General features: G+C 34.9%; 1 protein-coding gene across 9 annotated transcripts in view; it reads left to right on the forward strand.

Annotated features, from left to right (window-relative positions):
- PPP1R12A (protein phosphatase 1 regulatory subunit 12A) overlaps window positions 1-19,974 on the forward strand; it is a 161,588-nt gene that overhangs the window by 104,197 nt on the left and 37,417 nt on the right. For 5 of the 9 annotated variants that reach the window (XR_005795409.1, XM_040491346.1, XM_040491345.1 and 2 more), the window contains exons 10-15: window positions 7,145-7,360; window positions 9,553-9,647; window positions 10,454-10,558; window positions 11,445-11,612; window positions 12,007-12,183; window positions 19,378-19,468. Coding sequence is in view for 8 of the 9 variants with exons in the window: in XM_040491346.1 (XP_040347280.1) it covers window positions 7,145-7,360; window positions 9,553-9,647; window positions 10,454-10,558; window positions 11,445-11,612; window positions 12,007-12,183; window positions 19,378-19,468 (852 nt within the window). In the remaining variant the exon portion in view is untranslated. The remainder of the gene's footprint in view (window positions 1-7,144; window positions 7,361-9,552; window positions 9,648-10,453; window positions 10,559-11,444; window positions 11,613-12,006; window positions 12,184-19,377; window positions 19,469-19,974) is intronic. The other 4 variants (XM_040491348.1, XM_040491350.1, XM_040491344.1 and 1 more) reach the window with 3 other exon arrangements.

A 19,974-nucleotide genomic window follows, 5' to 3' on the forward strand; every position in this document is an offset into this window, starting at 1 on the left:
TTAATGAGCGTATTCATTTCCTTCTCTGTTTACATACACACGCACACACATATGCACACACATACACACACTTTTTTGTGGAAACATTTAAGAATTGAGTGCAGTCAATATAACACTTTACCCCTAAATACTTGAATATGTATCTCCTAAATACAAAAGCATTATCCTTCATTCCCATACTAAAATGATCCTATTTAAGATATTTAACTTTGATATAATACTCTGATCTGTGATCATTATATACAAACCATAGTGAAGATTTTTTCAGTTGTCCTCCTACTAATGTTTTTCTGTTTGTTTTTTCTTGAAATCAAGGGTCCACTGAGGGATTGAACATTGTATTTAACTGTCATGTCTGTGCCTTTGGACTTCTTATTTTGTTGCTTATCTGACATTATTTGGTTTGGGTGGGTTTGATTTTAAATTCCCATAGTGTTTCTATTATGTTGTCAGTATTGCTAATTTTGGATTTGGCTTCAAGTGATCAAAATGTGAACCCTTTAGAATAATAAACTAGAGAAAATCCATACCGCTAGTAATGATCCTCTTCTAAAACTCTTCTAAGGAAATTAGTATTGTGGGTTCATAGTAGTAGAAATGCATGGATTTCACTGGTACAGTTTGAATATCAGGAAACTATATGAATGATTTATCTTACCTTCTGTATTCCAGAGCTGAGGGCTTCTTGAAGTTAGGTAGAACTCATGTTCATAAGATCATAATTATATATGCTTAAAAATGAAATTTTTCAGGGGCAATCTCTCTGCAGAATTTTCAAGATGATTATCATGGTATAACTGGAGTCAACATAGGCTGCTTTAACTAAACTTTATTTAATTCTAGAGTTCTTCTATACTTCTTCAGTGATTACCAAACTTTAGCTTTTTTGATTTATTATCTGTTAAAACTATAGGATTATCAGAAGTTCGCAAGAAGCTCCATCCCTCTGAAATATCTGGCCAAGAAAAACTGGCTCTCATTCTTTTGAGTATTTAGCTAAGCAGTCTCTTTCCTGCTATAGTCAAACAATTACAGTGGACTTCTTTCAGTCAACTATATTTTTCTCAAGCATAGCCCCAAATTTTAATAACTTAATTTCTCTTAATATCTGTTAGATTAACCTCTTTGCTATAAAAATCCTTGTTCAGAATTACTTCTGATTCTGTAATTAAATTGATATAATAACAAGTGTTTTTTGTGATTTGCATATTTAGAAACTCCACTTTATTCTCAATTTCAAGCATCATAACTTACTTGGAAGATTATATTGTTTCAGTCTTAAAACCTTAAGGGTTTTGTAGCCAAATTTTATTCAAATCAACAAAGTTGTGGTATACAGAAAATTTGAAGTATTATTTTAATGGATGGAGCAATCTTATTTATTTTGTATGACTTTTTAAAGCCTTTAATTATGTTCAGTGATACTTTGTAATGTTAATTCAGCATTTTAATGTTTCTAAGTTAGTTTCAGGAATTTTCTTGTAACTTAGAGACCTAACAGATGAATTGCCTTAGATGAATTGTTAATCTGTAAATGCATTTTAAAAGATTTTGCAGTTAAGAATTCTATTTTTAGATTCTCACTCACTACTCTGCTTTTGATATTTGCACAGAGGTATGCTAAGTTTTGTTTTCTCCACCATTGCATAAACTATATATAAATACACACTCATACACTCATGGTAAGCAATAGATCACAAAACAGAAGTTCTAAAGCAGTATTAAATATCACTTATATTTTCTAACAACTCAGGGTGGCAGCTACAGAGAAACATAGATATATTCGCCTTAAATGATTTTCCCTTAAGTTCTTAACTCTTCAGCTAAAATTAAAGAATATTTCTGTAGCAGTAAGATCAGGCTTATGATTTGTGGAGATGTTTTCTATAATACCATCAGTTTGGTTTTATGATGTAAAATTTAAAAAAAAAAAAAACAAACAAACAAAAAAATAAATAAATAAATAAATAAAAATAAAATTTTAACAGTAGGGGTGCCTGGCTGGCTCAGTTGGGAGAGCATGTGACTCGATCTTGGGTTCATGAATTCAAACCCCACGATAGGTGTAGAGATTATTTTTAAAAATAAGTAATCTTTAAAAAATTGTTTAGTATTTTTATTTTTGAGAGAGAGTGTGAGTGGGGGAGGGATATAGAGGGAAGGGAGCAGGATCCAAAGCAGGCTCAGCACTGACAGCAGTGAGCCCAGTGTGGGCCCAAACCTATGAACTGTGAGATCCTGACCTGAGCCAAAGTCAGATGCTCAACCAACTGAGCCACTCAAGCATCTCTAATCTTTAAAATTGTAACAGTAATTTTATATACCCCTCTTTTGTCAAAATAAATATTTTTGGTTGGGGCTCCTATGTGTGTCTTGGTCAGTTAAGCATCCAACTTAATTTCGGCTCAGGTCGTGATCTCATGGTTCATGAGTTTGAGCCCTATATCGGGCTCCGTGCTGAGTATGGAGACTGCTTGAGATTTTCTCTCTCTCTGTCTCTCTCCCCCGCCCTCCTCCCTGCTTGCTCTCTCTCTCTCTCTCTCTCTCTCTGTCTCTCTCCCCTGCCCTCCTTCTCCCTGCTTGCTCTCTCTCTCTCTCTCTCTCAAAGTAAATAAAATAAAAAACTTAAAAAATAAATATTGTTTGGGATCTCAGAAAAAGATTGGCTACTTTGTTGTATGCACATAAATTCTGATAGGGTAAACTGTATTTACTTTACTAGATGGTAAAAATTCAGAATTTTCTTGGAATTAAATGCTTTGGTTAATTGAATCCAATTATTAAGTATAATAATAATTTAATAAAAAACTACTGTATACTGTGGTATATTGCAGTATGCCAGTAGAAATGTACAAATACAGAATGATGGTTTAAAAATGAAAGAGATCATATTTGATTTGAGGTAATAAAATTAGAACATTTGAGATCTTGAATGAGTAAGTAGTATTTCAACTAGCAGGAGAGTTTGTACAGTTTGCTGAAAGGAAAAAAAGAAACAATGTGAACAAAGTAGGGACAATGTAGAATCTTTTGCAGGAAAATAAATTGTTTAGTTTGATATCTAGAGTACATATACAAAGTAAAACAGGAATAGTAAAGCCAAATTGTGGAATGTCTTCATTTCTCTGGTAACATTTTTAGTTTGATGGATAGTAGAGAATCAGAAGATGTTTAAACAAGGCCGTGAAAGAATTATTCTTTATAGAATATAATTTTGGTAGCAACGTACAGGTGTATTTGAAGGTGAGAGACTAATTGAAAGACGATGTATTAGAAAATCATTGAAGTTGCCCAAGATGATAAAAAAAATAAACTAGAGAAGTGGCAGTTCTTAGAAGGAAAAGAGTTTCTCCTCAGAAGGAGAGGAGTTTCAGAGACTTGGCAGCTAATTTATGATGAAGGACGATGACAGAGAAGAAGTCTAACATGGCTATGAAGTTTCAAACAGGGAATTGAAGAAATTTATTGGTGCTACTAACAGAATTAGGGAACTGAGGGAGAGCCAGTTTGGAAATATAGGTGTTTGATTTTAAGTATGTTGAGTTTCAGGTTCCAGTTGTAGTTCTAGATGGTCCATTCTCCAGGTAATTAGAAATTTAGGACTGGGAATTTAGGAATAAGACTCAACTAGAAATAATAAATTTGAAAATAAGCTGAGCACAGTTCATATTGAGCTTGAGGAAGTAGAAAAGACCCTGTTCCCAGCCCTCAGAAGAAAGTAGAAAGAGAAGATGAGAGATCTGAGAACAGGCTCTTGAAATGCTTGTGTTGCAGGACTGTGCTGACAAAAGCAACAAGGCCAAGAAGGAGGGTGGGCAAAAGAGTAAGAAAGTCAAAACAGTGTCCTGTTACAAAAGCCAAAAGAAGAGTTTCAGGGAATAGGTATAGTTGAATATTTCAGAGATACGCATTTACAGACCAAGTAAAATTGAAAGGTACTTTTAAACACATAAACCAATAAATCCAAATTCACACTAGGCAGAATGGGGGTAGATCAGTCATTACAGTGCAAGAAGAGTCCATTTTAAATTGCTAATACTGCTTCATTTTTCTCAACTCTAAAATAGCAGTATTAATAGTATTTCAGTGAGTGGTTGTAAGGATTAAACGAGATAACTCCTGTGAAGCACTTAGTTTAGGGACTGGCGGGAGTAAACATCTGTTAAATGTTAGCTTCTCTTGTAACACTCAGTAAATGTTACATTATCTATTTTATCATGGAGGCGTAACTTTGTTTCCAGTTTTGGGGAGGTTCCAAGGCAGGGATTAGCAAACCGTAGTCGGGTGGAACTGGCCTATTACTTGTTTTTGTACAAGTTAGAATGGTTTTAATATTTTTTTAATTTATTTTGAGAGACGGAGTGCAAGCAGGGGAGGGGCATAGGGGGAGGGAGAGAGAGAATCCCAAGCAGGATCTGCACTGTCAGTGCAGAGTTCGATGCGGGGCTCAAACTCGGGAACTGGGAGATCTTGACCTGAGCCGAAATCAAGAGTCGGCTACTTAACTAACTGAGCCACCCAGGCACCCCTGGTTTTAATATATATTTAAAAAATTTTTCTAAATGTTTTTACTCATTTTTTTTTAATTTTTTTAACGTTTATTTTTGAGACAGAGAGAGACAGAATATGAATGGGGGAGGGACAGAGAGAGAGGGAGACACAGAATGGGAAGCAGGCTCCAGGCTCTGAGCCATCAGCCCAGAGCCCGATGCGGGGCTCGAACTCATGGACTGCAATTTCGTGACTTGAGCTGAAGTCGTACGCTTAACCGACTGAGCCACCCACGCGCCCCTGTTTTTACTTATTTTTGAGAGAGAGAGACAGAGACAGACAGAGCAAGTGGGGGAGGGGCAGAGAGAGTGAGGGAGACACAGAATCCGAAGCAGGCTCCAGGCTCTAGGCTCTAGGCTCTAGGCTCTGAGCTGTCAGCACAGAACCTAACGCAGGGCTTGAACTCACAAGCTGTGAGATCATGACCTGAGCCAAAGTCGGATGCTTAACCGACTGAGCCACCGAGGCACCCCAAGGTTTTAATATTTTTAAATGGTTGGAGGGGAAAAATCAAAAGAATTTTTTGTAACCCAAACTTAAATGTCAGTATATCTAAATAAGTTTTATTAGAAACACAGCCACATTTATTCTCATGTATTACCTGTGGTTACTTTTGTACAACACCGTGGATGAATAGTTACAACAGTGACTCTGTGGTCTGCAAAGCCTAAAATTCACAGTCTGGTCCTTTACAGAAAAGTTGGCCAATCTCTATTCTTGGATGGTCCCTATGAGTTTAGACGCAAAAAACAAAAACTGGTCATCTCAGTGTCTGTATTGTTTTATAAAATGTTACATGGGGCGCCTGGGTGGCGCAGTCGGTTAGGCGTACGACTTCAGCCAGGTCACGATCTCGCGGTCCGTGGGTTCGAGCCCCACGTCAGGCTCTGGGCTGATGACTCGGAGCCTGGAGCCTGTTTCCGATTCTGTGTCTCCCTCTCTCTCTGCCCCTCCCCCGTTCATGCTTTGTCTCTCTCTGTCCCAAAAATAAATAAACGTTGAAAAAAAAATTTAAAAAAAAATGTTACAGAGATCCAGTGGAATCCTTAATGTTTTGTTAATTTTTTTCACAGTGCCACTTGGCCGAAAGAAGTATTTGTTTCATTTATTAAATAGTTAAGTGCAAGTAAGTTAACAGTGGCAATTTGTGCCGTGTCCAACAGATGTCACTGTGCTTTCTCTCAAAACTTGAAAGTATACTACAGCGCCCTTGTGATTTTATTCTGGCATCCCTGGAATGCCTCAGTGCACTGTATATCATGAGGCTATTTATGAACTTATTGATAGGAATTACTTACTAGAAGTACCAGAGATATCTTACCATCATAATAGTTTTGTCTATGAAGTAGCCCTCTGACATTCTGGGTGCTTAAACAAGCAAGCACTCTGAAATGCTAATTATATCAAACTTTGACAATAAATATGGAAGAAAGTGTTTTTTCTTTTTTTTTTTTAATTACCCATATCCTATGCATATAGCAACTAGTTAGTTGCTATATTCACCCATCTGTTCTTAACTGTGGTTAAATATTTAAACAGTGAAGTTCATGAAATGAACTAGTTAAAGACAACAAATGTTTCATTTTTAGGGCTCTTGGAAACCTTGAAAATGAAGTATTTGTACAAAAGAATTTTTAGTTGAAATGTTAAAATTAATATTTGGTGGTAAAATCAAAAGTAAGTTTAAGGCTATGATACTAAAAATACACTGAATTAAATATTCTAAGTGGAAGATAACATCACTTATTACTTTTTGTTGATTATGCTGGATTAAAAAAAATTTTTAACCCAAGTATATAAATGAATAAAAATAAAATTCAAATGCAGTAGTCTGTTCATTCAAGTACTATAATATTTGCTCCATGTGGCTTTAATTGCTTTAGAAATTTCTTTATTAGATTCTTTCAGATTCTTTCTCTTATGCTAAAATTAGATTTGTTCCCAGTTACTTTTAAGATTGGATCATTACCCAGTTATTGGGTTTTGTTACAAAATTCTTTTAAACAGAAAAAAGTATGTTTTGTTTATAACTTCCTTTTTGTTTTGTGCTTTCAATCTTTATCTCTTTACCTGTCTTATTTTAATTGGCTTTAGTATGATTTCATTGCTCCTATCATGCCTGTGGTGGAATCAGTAGATCCTGCATCATGGAGGCAGGGCTTGCGCAAAACTGGCATTGTTCTTGTGCCCAATAAGGGTGAAAAATCCATGGTGAGGCATTCCTATGTGCAAGGATTTATGAGGTTACAATATAACAAGTTTAATGTGAATATTGGTTCCAGAGATGCATGGTTTTAAAGTCCTTATGGTGTGCTCATTTCTGTCCTCTGTATTTGCATTATAATTTTTCTGTGTGCTATAAAGTGTGGAGTGTGTTTTCTTAAATCTAACTTTTGGAAAGATAGTTCTATTTTTTTTCCAGTTTTAGATCTTGACATTTTTTACTAAGACATTAACCTACTTAGTAAAAGTGTTTCTCCTGAAACTATTAACTATAATTTCAGACATATTATCTGTAAATTTGTTATTTCCAGCTTAAGGATTGATCAGTGTTGATAATTACGTTTTCTTTTCCTTAAAAATAAAATAACAGTTTCCAACCTCAGCTACAAAGATTTCTCCCAAAGAAGAAGAGAGAAAAGACGAGTCTCCTGCATCTTGGAGGTTAGGACTTAGAAAGACTGGCAGTTATGGCGCACTTGCAGAGATCACAGCATCTAAAGAGGCTCAGAAAGAAAAAGACACTGCAGGTGTTATACGTTCAGCTTCGAGCCCCAGACTCTCCTCCTCTTTGGATAATAAAGAAAAGGTGACTTATTTCATCATCTGGTTTCTATCAACACTCTAATCATTTGTTTTCCAGGAACATGAAATCTGATAGATTTTCTACTTTGTGTCATTATTAAATTTGTGTATCAACTTAATTCACCTGACTTCATGAATTTTACATGATAATACAAATAGACCTACCTTAAACAAATGTCGGTATGGAATTATAGGCATACCTCAGAGATATTGTGGGTTTGGCTCCAGACCACTGCAATAAAGGAAGTCAAATGAGTTTTTTGTTTCCCACTGTATGTAAGAAATATATTTATATAAGGCACCTGGGTGGCTCAGTCAGTTAAGCGTCTACCTCTTGATTTTGGCTTAGGTTATGATCTCATGGTTGTGAGATTGATCCCCGCGTCAGGCTCTGTGCTGGGTGTGGAGCCTGCTTCAGATTCTCTCTCTTTTTAGGCCTTCCCTCTCTCTCCCGTATGTATATGTGTGTGGATACACACACACACACACACACGCACACGCACACACACACATATACATATGTGTGTATATATATGTGTATATATATATACACATATATATATGTCCACATACACTCTAATTTTATGTATATTTTATACTCATATATATACTCATAAATTTTATATATATTTATGCTGTAGCCTCCTAAGTGTATAATAGCATTGTGTCTAAAGAAAATGTACATACCTTAATTTAAAAATACATGCTGACCATAATTTGAGCTTTCAGCAAGTTATAATCACTGTAACAAATACGATAATAATGAAAAGCCTTGAAATATGGTGGGAATCACCAAAATGTGACACAGAGACACAAAGTGAGCAAATGCTGTTGGAAAGTGGCTTGGATAGACTTGCTTGATGCAGGGTTGCAACAAATTGCAAATTGTAAAAACCACAGCATCTGTTAAGCGCAATAAAACGAAGTATGCTTCTGTAAGTACTGGGAAGATCAGATTTGCTCAAAAAATAAATTATGAAACTATACTTAATTAAACAAATGCTTTATTCCACTAGACAGTTTATAATAAAATATATTGGGGGGCATTTATTCTAGAATTTATTCTAGAATGTAATTATACTCGTAAGTTGCATTTATCTAGCATCTGCAGTTTTATATCTGCTACATCAAAAGCAACCTCCTTTTAATCAGTAGTTTTAATAACTGTATTTGAAGGATAGTATTAAATTATATCAAATAGAATGTATGCAGTTTATTCAGATATATTTTATATTGCTGGATTATTTCTTTTCTATATTTCCAGTGCTTGTACTTTTTTTTCATATAGTTTCGTCCCTTAAAGTGTTTGTTCTTTGTGTCAGAAATCAGAAATAGAATTTCTCATCAAGTAATTTTAAAGTTTTTTATTTTGTATAAATTGATTGCCTAATTATTTTCCAAGTACTTGATGCCAGTACAGTGGGAATGTATCATACCGTTGCTCCTGCACTCTCAACTGGATTTGGATAAATATAACTTAAGTATTTTTTGTTCGGAATATTTTAACGTTATATCAAAGTAATGAATAGCTTACATAGCATAAATAATTAGGACTTACCAGTTAACCATATTTGAGACCTTATTTCTCTGGAAAAAAATAAGAATATTTTATTATATTATACTGCATTACCTTACATAATCTGTTATAGAAATTTAGAAAAAGTCATTAAAATGAGGAATTTTTGGGGGCGCCTGGGTGGCACAGTCGGTTAAGCGTCCGACTTCAGCCAGGTCACGATCTTGCGGTCCGTGAGTTCGAGCCCCGCATCAGACTCTGGGCTGATGGTTCAGAGCCTGGAGCCTGTTTCCGATTCTGTGTCTCCCTCTCTGCCCCTCGCCTGTTCATGCTCTGTCTCTCTCTGTCCCAAAAATAAATAAACGTTGGAAAAAAAAAAATTTTTTTAAAAATGAGGAATTTTTTTCCTTATATTAAAATATTGTCTAATTCTAGATTAAAGGAGAAAAGAAAATCGGTTTGAACAGGCTGTCCTCTGGCACTTAAAGTATTTAACTATTAATAGACATTAATTTTAAAGAGTATAGGTAGGAGCTGTGGAAATACTGTAAAGTAAACTGTTATGGTTGTATAATTGTAATTGTATAATTGTACATTGTTGAATACTCTTTCCTTAGTACTTTTAGCGGTTCCTGTAATCACAGATTTATTTTTCACTCATTTTTTTTCCTGTTGTGTAGGAGAAAGATAGTAAAGGAACTAGGCTTGCATATGTTGCACCTACAATACCAAGACGACTAGCCAGTACATCTGACATTGAAGAGAAAGAAAACAGGTGGATTCATTATGATTTGCTTTATGTTTTTACTATGAAATCTTTATTACCTAGCATGACAATGAAAACATGAGCATTGTTGTAACTCTGTGGGATATATGGATTGTGGGAAGAACACCAAATAGAAGGTCCTGAGGAGATGCAGATTTGTATATTCATGAAATGGCAAAATCAAAACAAAACACATTGTAGTTGGGACAGTGGTGCCAGATGAGGTCACAAACTAATCTAGTACAGACTCTCCAAATAGTTGAAACCTACAGAAAAGGAGAAAGAAAGGAGAAAAAGCTCTTAATCGCTGTCAACATTTTAGTTTCTTTCTTCCTATTTTCAGCACATGGGGTATGAGAACTTTAAAATATAATTGTAGTCATGTTATAACATCCAGTTTTGTGTCTTGACTTTTTTTTTTTTTTTTTTTTACCTCACATCTCATACGTAGTCTTATGTGTTCATACATATCTTCAGTAAGCGTTGGTTTTCATCAGTGCATTATGTTCCATAGAGTAGGTCTACTGAGGTTTAAGTAACTATTTTCCCTCTCCAAATATGGACATTTAAATTGGTATTTTATGATCATAAGTAAAACTTCTGTAAATATCTTAATTTTCCCCACTGTAGTTAGGATTATACCTTAGGGATAGAATCTTAGAACTGGAATTACTTTCATTTCTTAATAAATATTCCAAAGTATTTTCTTAAGGGATTTTACTAGTTTCTGCTTCTACTAATGTTTTTTAATAGACAGCTTTCTTAATCCTGTTTTAAAATTATATACCAGAATTTGAAAGATACTCTTTTCACAGAGACTCTTCAAGTTTACGAACGAGTAGCTCCTATACAAGAAGAAAATGGGAAGATGATCTCAAAAAGAATAGCTCAGTTAATGAAGGATCAGCTTACCATAAAAGGTAATATAATTCTTAAGTAACTTTTATGCATTCTTTTATAAAAATATGAGGCAGTTTGTTTGGAGCCCTCAATTTAATATCATTAAGAAAATGCGTGCTTTCATTGTTTAAATAAAACATCATTTAAAAGTCCAGAATATATATTTAGAGGTAGATGAAAATTTGTTTTTACTTTTATATATATTATGTATAATTAGATTTGATATATTAGGAAGCATCTTTTAGATTGTAGCATATTTAGAAGGAACTCCTTATGTAATTGACTAGAGAAGTTGAAATAGATCAGTGTCTTAATTGATCTGGGCATTATTTAGTGACCTGGAAGTTTCCACTTTTCTTAGAACTCAGAGAGATGGTAATTTCTTGAATTGAAATGTTGGTAATGTCATATTGGAGAGGAGGGGGGACAAAAACCATAAATATTTACTCTGTTAAAAACAACCAAAAAGAAGAGTAAAAGATGAGCAATTATAATACAGGCATGGGTCACTCCTAAGGATGTGACTCATTGCTAAAATACTTTTCTTCAAAAAGGTTGATCTTAACTTTCCCTGAGTAAAACCAGACCTAAGTGTTTTGCTCAGACCCAGCCTGGCATGACCATATGGTCTGTTAATAGTTCGAGAAACGTAAAATGTCAGATCAGAACATGTTTGAGTCCTGTCCAGGGAGGTGGGAGGCAGTAAAATGATACACTACCAAATTAGTGAAATCATCTAGACTCTAGCAAGTTGTAGATGCAACTCTTGGTGCTGGAGCCGGTGGTGTATTTAGGAACACAGTTTTTTAGATTTTTCCTAGCCTTGTGTATCTGTGTAATGTATAGACATTAACTGTAGACTACACATACAGACACATCCTATATAGATATGACTCTTTCCTTCAGTTGCTCCTTTGGTAGAAGACAAGATGATTTGATTAGTTCTAGTGTTCCAAGCACCACATCAACACCAACAGTTACCTCTGCAGCTGGGCTTCAGAAAAGCCTGCTTTCCAGCACAAGCACTACTACAAAGATTACAACGGGTTCTTCCTCAACAGGCACACAAAGCAGGTGAGTCACAGATAACATTTTGTGTTCAGGCCTACTGTGTGCTTATGTATGTGCATGCATTTTTGTTTAGAAGATTGTGGGGCTCTGGATTTTTTCATTTACCTTTTAAAATTATTTACAAGCAAAAATTGGTTCCAAAAAGAGGCAATTATGCATGTCTGGGGAAAAACGAAGTTCTTGAATTATTAACTTTTCTGGAATCAGGCTGCTTAAAATGTAAATTTCTCCCTTTGACAGCTCTGGGTGAGACTTCTGGTTCATAGTTCAAAGATGTCTTGCCTCATGTTTTAAAAAAATCCATCCCTGTAGTCACATGTTTCAGCTGCTAGAAAGTGCTTTCATTGTTTAGCTGTTTTCCTTTTCTCTTTTTGTGTTGCTGCTTATGATGCGATAGTACCTCAAATCGTTTGTGGGCTGAGGATAGTACTGAAAAAGAAAAGGACAGTGTTCCTACGGCAGTGACCATCCCTGTTGCTCCAACTGTTGTAAATGCTGCAGCCTCAACCACAACCCTGACTACAACTACTGCTGGCACTGTCTCCTCCACATCAGAGGTCAGGGAGAGACGCAGGTGTGTAAAGGTCCTAATAGAACTGCTGATGTATCTTGCCCAGTGCTGAAAGTTGTTTGTTTTGCCTTTTAACCTTGTCAAGTTGGTGACCATCTCTTCAGTAGGTTAATAAGTGAAATAACCTGTATCAGCTCAGAACTACATGAACTGATGTAATTGGCAGTTACTAGCATTTAGGCTTGGTGACTCCCTCTGACAGAATAGATGTTTTTGTTTCAAGGAAGTGAGCCAGACACTTGTCTACTTAGCCATCTTCATTTTTTTTAGTGGTTGTTTTCATTCAAGATGGTTTTGTGATGAAGATCTAAACACACCCAGTCACACTTATGGAAGACTAGATGTAACATGACAGAAACAGATTTTTCATTCTTCTGTTTCCTCCTATTATTAAAAAATTTGATGGATGTTAAACTGTTTTTGTTACTTTCGAGACTTTTCATTTTAAGATTCTCTTGGAGAAAGGCTTCTTGGGCATATGTATAAACCAAATCATTTTTAAGCACTTTGAATACGTTCTCTTAGTTTTAATTCAGTACATAAAAGGGACTCATTAATTAAATATTTTAAAGGATTTATGAATTTATTTTGTGTGCTTAAATGTTAGGAGCGTTGCTCACTTCTTCATGCTGCTGCTAATTGGCTTGGAATTTCAAATGTGGAAAGGAACTTACCTCTTTTGTGATAGCCTTGCTTTACATAAGAAACTAAGACCCAGAGATATTAAGTGACTTTTCCACTTTTATTTAATGAGAACTAAGGCGAGGCCCAAGATTACAGGAGAATCAGTCAAGTGTTCTTCCTGCTATAGTATGCATAGTTACTAGCTTTGAATTTTGTTTTTCCTCTTGAGAAAAAAAAAAATCTTAAAAAACTAAATGTGACCTTTTTTGTATTTTATTCCTTTGATATTAAATTAGCTACATAACTGGTGTTTTGATTTTTATTTTGTTTTGTTTGTTTACTAAAATACCAACCAGATTAACTTTGTCATAGTTCTGGCATGTAGTGTTCATATACAGGCTTTGTCTCTGGTGCATGGTACATGGCCTGTAGTAAGTTATTAATGTCCTTACAGTAATATTCGTGGTGAATATATGAAAAGTAACAAAACATTAAATTTTTAAATGTTAAACATTTTCTTTCCTATCATTGCATCTTTATTTTTTGTCAGCATGATTATGTTTTATTACTATTTCTATGGTAAGATTTAGTGATAGTTCTATAAAACCATTATAAGCATTTTGTGATTTGAACACCAGTATAGGTCATACCATATTTTAATAATTCTTCATTTTTCTATACATTAATGTTAGTTTTAGGCTTTTGAGGTGTTTTCAAGTCAGACCACATAGCCAACAGAAATTAGAAGATCATAGGCAGCCATCATTATTTTTGAGTGAACATCAACTTGAGGACTTTGCTTTTATGGAGTAGGGGAAGTTAAGGCAGAAAGGTTAGGAATCCTTGGTTTTTTACTCCTTTAATCCTAAGGTTAGAATGCTCTCCAGGTCAGAATTTCTTCTTCTGTAACATAAGTATTTTATTTATATAATTTTTAACTTCTAGACTTCTTGGAGAAAGTTGAGTCTCAGCTTCTTAGAATTAATCCTGGAAGACATTAGATTGAGAATTAAATATTTGGAGATATTAATAGAACAGAACAAATTTTAATAGCATAAGAAACAAAATGTATCTGTTGACATTTTCCCTGGTGTATATTACAGAAATTTTGTTTGTCTTACTCATTTTCAGTGATGTTTGCAATAATAATGTTTGTGTTTTGTTTCACGTCAAGTAATTGTTTGCAGTTTTGAATACATTGTTGACCTCTTCTGTTTGTCTTTCAATTAAATTTTGTTAATGGTTTTGAAATGTGTATAGTTGAATATTTGTCCTCAAAATGTATATATTATGACTTACGTATATATTGTGGCTAAAAAGATAAGTTAATACATCTATGCTATTTTAGGTATCCTCACATATATACTTTCAGATGTTATGCAAAGTTACCAAACTCACTATTAAATTCAACTATTCTATTCTTGAATTTTGTTTTTATTGATTAGGATTGGATGAGGATTTTCTGTTTTTGTTAAGATTTCCAATGGATTAATAGTGGTAGCAGAGTGGGAAGTAGAGAAGAAAAGTTAGCTTTAAATAGCATGATAGCAAATTCTTTCATTTTGTAAGTGTTTCTAATTCTCCAGTCTTTTCAAAATACAAAGCAGTATCTTACTAATAAGTTCAAGTTTGTAACATGAATTCATGTGGAACTGTTGCTTTGTATAATTATTCTCCTCCACCTTTTTCCCTTGGCTCAGCCAGCTTGCATTTGCTCATTTATCTTCCCTCTGCAAGGAAAAAAGCTGAATGAAAAAGAAGGGTTGTTTTCAGTTTTTTAAAGATGTTATTTGTTGATTACCCAAAATATAAATATTATAAATAAATATATTTCAACCAATAAATCAGTGAAATAATACATAGAATAATTGGAATTATTAGAAAATCCTTATTTTAAAAATAATAACCTTTCAGTAGCTCAGAAAATTGTAAGCCATCTAAGACTACTAAGGAGTAAAATTATGCACCCTATATAGTTTTAAGAAAGAGATGTAGTATGATATAGTAAGTTAAGGCAGCAGTGGAGTTTGAGGGGCAGCTGGGTAGCTCAGTTTGTGGGATCAAGCCCCACATCGGGCTCTGCTGGCAATGCAGAACCTGCTTGGTATTCTCTCCTCCTCCCCCGCTCTTGCACTTTCTCTCTCTCTTAGAATAAATAAATAAGCTTTCTTTCTTTTTTTTTTTTTTTTTTTTTTTTTTAAGGCAACAATAGAGGAGGGCCTAGATGGCTCAGTCGGTTAAGCGTCCAACTCTTGGTTTTGGCTTAGGTCATGATCTCATAGTTTCATGAGTTCAAGCCCCGCGTCGGGCTACCAGTGCAGAGCCTGCTTGGGATTCTCTCTCCCTCTCCCTCTGCCCCTCCCCTACTCACACTGTCTCTGTTTCCCTCAAAATAAATAAACTGGGGGGGGGGGGGAGGCAGCAGTAGAGTTTGATATATTCTGCTATCTTTTTGATCAGCTCTTTTTAATTAAACACAAAATATGTGAATTAACTTTCTTGTCTACGTTTAATTCACAGAGGTCTGCTCTATACAGGAACCCCAAGAGAGGAGAAGGAACTGAATGCCAGATGGGGACTCTTAAAATAATAGGAAACATATTGTATATTACAAATTGATAGGCTAGATTTTTATGCTGATTTGGAGCAAATGTAAGGAAAATTTAAATGAACCGAAACAGATATTATAAGTCTTTTGACTAGTAATTTTTATCCCCTTAACCTACATATGTTAAACCAGATATGATAGGTAGATTTAACTTTTATGGCAACTTGAAACTGTTGAAAAAGTAGTGAGGCTCATTTGAAGAGAGTGTGCTGGTTGATTAGTTCTGTTTGCAGAACATGGGGATTAAAAGAACAAATGGCAATGCAGATTTCCCTGTCGTAAACTATATGTGAAAATTTTGACCATTACATAGAGGAGTCAGATTCAGTAGTCCATGTTCATACTTACTTTCAGAGCAGCCCTTGAAATACTGAAGTGATACATGCAGCCATCTGAGCTGTTCTAGTTTTTCTGTTTAGCCAGATTTGCTACCACATTAAGGTTTCATCTTCTTTTATTCTTTTCTTCTCCTCGTCTGGGAGAAGTCCAAAAAGTAATACATTGCATAGGGACAGTGGATGCATAAGTACCAAATGAATCGCTAAAAAAAAATGGCCATTGGGCCATATTTTCCAAATTGATGTTTCACAGAGCACTTTTCCACATGTAACAGGTGTACCATAAAAGTATGTTCTACTTAATAATCTTAGGAAATATATAGTTACAGTTAAACAGGTTTCTTCCTTGGTTCTTCTCAGAGCCTTTAACATGTTGTGATTTTCCTGGAGATGGTTAGAATATATAACATTTTCCAAATATGTATAACCAACTTCCAGAATAAACAAGCTCCTCACTCTATTCTGGAAATAATTTTCTTAAACTAAACCTGTAATAACAAGTTTATTGTTACTCTTTTTCACCTTTAAAATGACTTGTCCCAGAGAAATCACTGGAGTTGTTACAAAAGTAGGGAATAACGGTTGTATCTAAACAAAAAGCTTAAAATTCACAAGAGTTCACATACAGACAGTATGAAAATTAAGAAATAGTAGGAGAAAGAGAAGTATCAAGCTTAGTGTAGCTTGAGCATTCTGGGCCATCAAGAGGGCAAGCATCCTAACCAGTTGTATTCATCTCTCCGGATCTGTGCATTGGTACAGATGAAGTCATATGTTGCAGAATCTCTAAAAGAAAGTCAAACTAAAGAAATGCTGGTAACTAAAATGCTTTATGTACCCGGGGCACCCCGGGTGGCTCAGTAAGTTAAACATCTGACTCTCGATTTCTGCTCAGGTCATGATCTCCTGGTTCGTGGAATCGAACCCTGCATTGAGCTCGGCACTGATAGCATGGAGCCTACTTGAGATTCTGTTTCCCTTTCTCTCTGCCTCTCCCCTGCTTGCTCTCTGTCTCTCTCTGAAAATAAAAATAAACTTAAAAAGAAAGAAAGAAAGTTGTATATCGTGAATTTTTTTCTTGCCCTACACTTTTAGGAGGACAAATTAAATTTTTTTTTTTCAACGTTTATTTATTTTTTGGGGGACAGAGAGAGACAGAGTATGAATGGAGGAGGGGCAGAGAGAGAGGGAGACACAGAATCGGAAACAGGCTCCAGGCTCTGAGCCATCAGCCCAGAGCCTGACGTGGGGCTCGAACTCACGGACCGCGAGATCGTGACCTGGCTGAAGTCGGACGCTTAACCGACTGTGCCACCCAGGCGCCCCTAGGAGGACAAATTAAAAGCAGCAGACCAAATAATTAGAAATGTAATTTTTTAAAACATTAAAATTTTAGGGGCACCTGGCTGGCTCAATGGGTTAAGTGCCTGACTTCGGCTAGGGTCATGATCTCATGGTTTGTGAGTTGAAGCCCTGCATCAGTCTCTGTGCTGATAGTGCAGAGCGTGCTTGGGATTCTGTCCTTCTCTCTACCCTTTCCCACTCATGCTCTCTCTCACTCTCAAATAATTAAACTTAAAAAAAAAAAGAAACTTAAGGTTATAAACTTAAATCTGTACCAGTATTTTCATAGAAACCAAATTTGGTAAAATAGAACTCTTCAATGCTTGAATCATGTGGGGTGTGCCCGATTTGTGAGATAGATGTAGTGCTAGTATAGTAGCAAAAAGACATAATTTTTCAGGATATTCTAATGTTTGTTTATTTTTGAGAGGGAGAAGGAGCAGACGGGGGAGAAGCAGAGAAAGAGGGAAGCACAGAATCTGAAGCAAACTCTGGGCTCCAAACAGTTAGCACAGAGCCCAGTGTGGAGCTCAAACTCATGAACCATGAGATCATGACCTGAGCCTAAGTCAGATGCTTAATCGACTGAGCCACGTAGGCACCCCCAGGATATTCTAGAAACCTAGAAATGAAAACATGGATAAAGAGAAAAAAATAAGTTATGTCATTATGAAATAGTGCCCTAGGTTATTCAACCAAATAGAGAAAATAGGTGATATTTTCTTAAACCAGATGAAAAAAACAACTTAAGTCAAAGTAAAGTAGTGAGAGGATTTTCATCTTTGTCTAAGTTTGTTGGATGTCTCAGTCAAGTAAAAATACCCTCCTGAGAAGTTCTTGACTTACCTTGCTTAAAGTTGATCTGTAATTAGAGTAGAAGCAACACAGAGAACCTGTCCTCTAGTACTAACTTTAACCAATAAGTAAGAGTTAGTTGATGGAATTGAGGCAACGAGGATTTTGGTTGACAAGTGACCTTGTCATCTTAGGATTAATTTATTCAAGGAGGTGAATCCTAGGAATAATAAATCATGTATTCTAGTTTCAGACAGATTTCTAAAAACTTAAGAGTGTGAAGCAAAAGGCAGAGAAATCAAAAGGAATGGGGCTCTCTAAAAGAATTGTGAAGAAACTGAAATGATTCTAAGGAGTTGGAGGTGTGTTGTGTTCTTTGAACCTAGAGCTTTTAAGGACACATAGAAAGAATAAAAGATAAGGCATAAAACCGAGAATAAATTCTAAAGGTTGTTATGGATATATGAATAGTTTCAGGAAGTTTAAAGAACAGAACGAGTTAAAAATTGGAAAGCATAGTAAATCTAAAAAAAAGAACCCTTTTAAAAAGTTGAGCTTTTTAAAGGGGAGGGGCAGGTGATATAAACTAGATAAATTTAATTAACAGCATAGACAATAGAAATATTCTATTTATGAGTATTGTATGAGAAATGTGAATTAGATTGTAATATAACTAAATAAAGTATTAACAATTGAACTTCCCAAGTAACCTTGATCATTGGAGGGAAGTTACTTTCTGTGTCTTGCATGGCTCTGTCTTTTCTTATTCAACCCTTTAATTAGTTATTAATCACTTGACATGGACATATGCTTTTGAAATTGTGCATATCCTTAGAGAGGATGGGGCATAGGCTTAGATCAAATATAGTGAAGTGATTGATAAGATTGATAATTGATAAGATCAGATATAGTAAAGATAAAGGTCAAGTTCTTTTTATATTAGAAAATCAGTAACCAAGGGTAGGATGCTGATTTTAAAGCAGTTTATGAATAAAAATACTTGAATTTTTAGATAACTCAAAGTGTGAACAAGAGTATGATGTCTGCCAAAAGCATCATTAATAAATGCAGTGACAGGAGTGCAGGGAGTGTTGCTTGCTCACTAGTCATCCCATATGTTAAATGTTGCCTTCACTCCTAACCATTCTGACCATGAAAAGACATTGACAGTCTAGAGTTTAGCCTTCACGTATCATCTAGCATGGTATTGCAGGGAATCAGCAAAGGGACTAAGAGGACTCATCACATGGCTTTTCAAAAGAAAAAAAACAAAACTGTGGTTAGGAAGAACTTGAAAAATATAAGTTAATACTGATTATTTTCAATCTAAAACTTTATCAGATTGCATTGTTGAATTTTCGTGATTAATGAAACCATTTTTGGAGACTTTTTCTTAAACTAAAATGCTTACCGTGTATTCATTCATACATTCGTATGTAATTCACAGATACTGTATATCCAACTAACAATTTTTATTTATTACTGTAGATCATACCTCACTCCTGTTAGAGATGAAGAGTCTGAATCCCAAAGAAAAGCAAGATCTAGACAAGCAAGACAGTCTAGAAGATCAACACAGGTATGTTTAATGTGTATAATATATAAAGCTTCAAATTGCCTTTCTCTTTTTCACTTCTCTATGAAAATATTAATGTCATTAGAGCACCTGGCTGGCTCAGTCAGAGGAGCATGTGACTATTGTTCTTGGAGTTGTGAGTATAAGCCCCATGTTGGGTGTAGAAATTATTTAAAGAAATTTTTTAAAAACTTTAAAAAAAAAAAAGAAAGAAAACACTGATGTTAGTATATAATGTGAGGAAATCTTAAAGATTGCTTTAGTAATTCTTTCCTAGCCTTTTGTATATTACATTTAATCTAATTAATGTGAGTATTATATTTAATCTAATTGGCATATACCTTTGTATCTCTTTGCATATTTACTTTTTGTTTCTTAGATGGTGTCTGGCACAGAGTACTCAGTGTGTGTTAATGAATTAATATGATGTCTAATAATTAATAAAGAATTCTGTAAATATTTGGAGTTGTGGGGAATAGGTCTATTGTATTAGATATGTCAGACAGCTA

The sequence above is a fragment of the Herpailurus yagouaroundi genome, unplaced genomic scaffold, assembly GCF_014898765.1.
Source record: "Herpailurus yagouaroundi ecotype Mexico unplaced genomic scaffold, PumYag 182, whole genome shotgun sequence".
Taxonomy (NCBI): domain Eukaryota; kingdom Metazoa; phylum Chordata; class Mammalia; order Carnivora; family Felidae; genus Herpailurus; species Herpailurus yagouaroundi.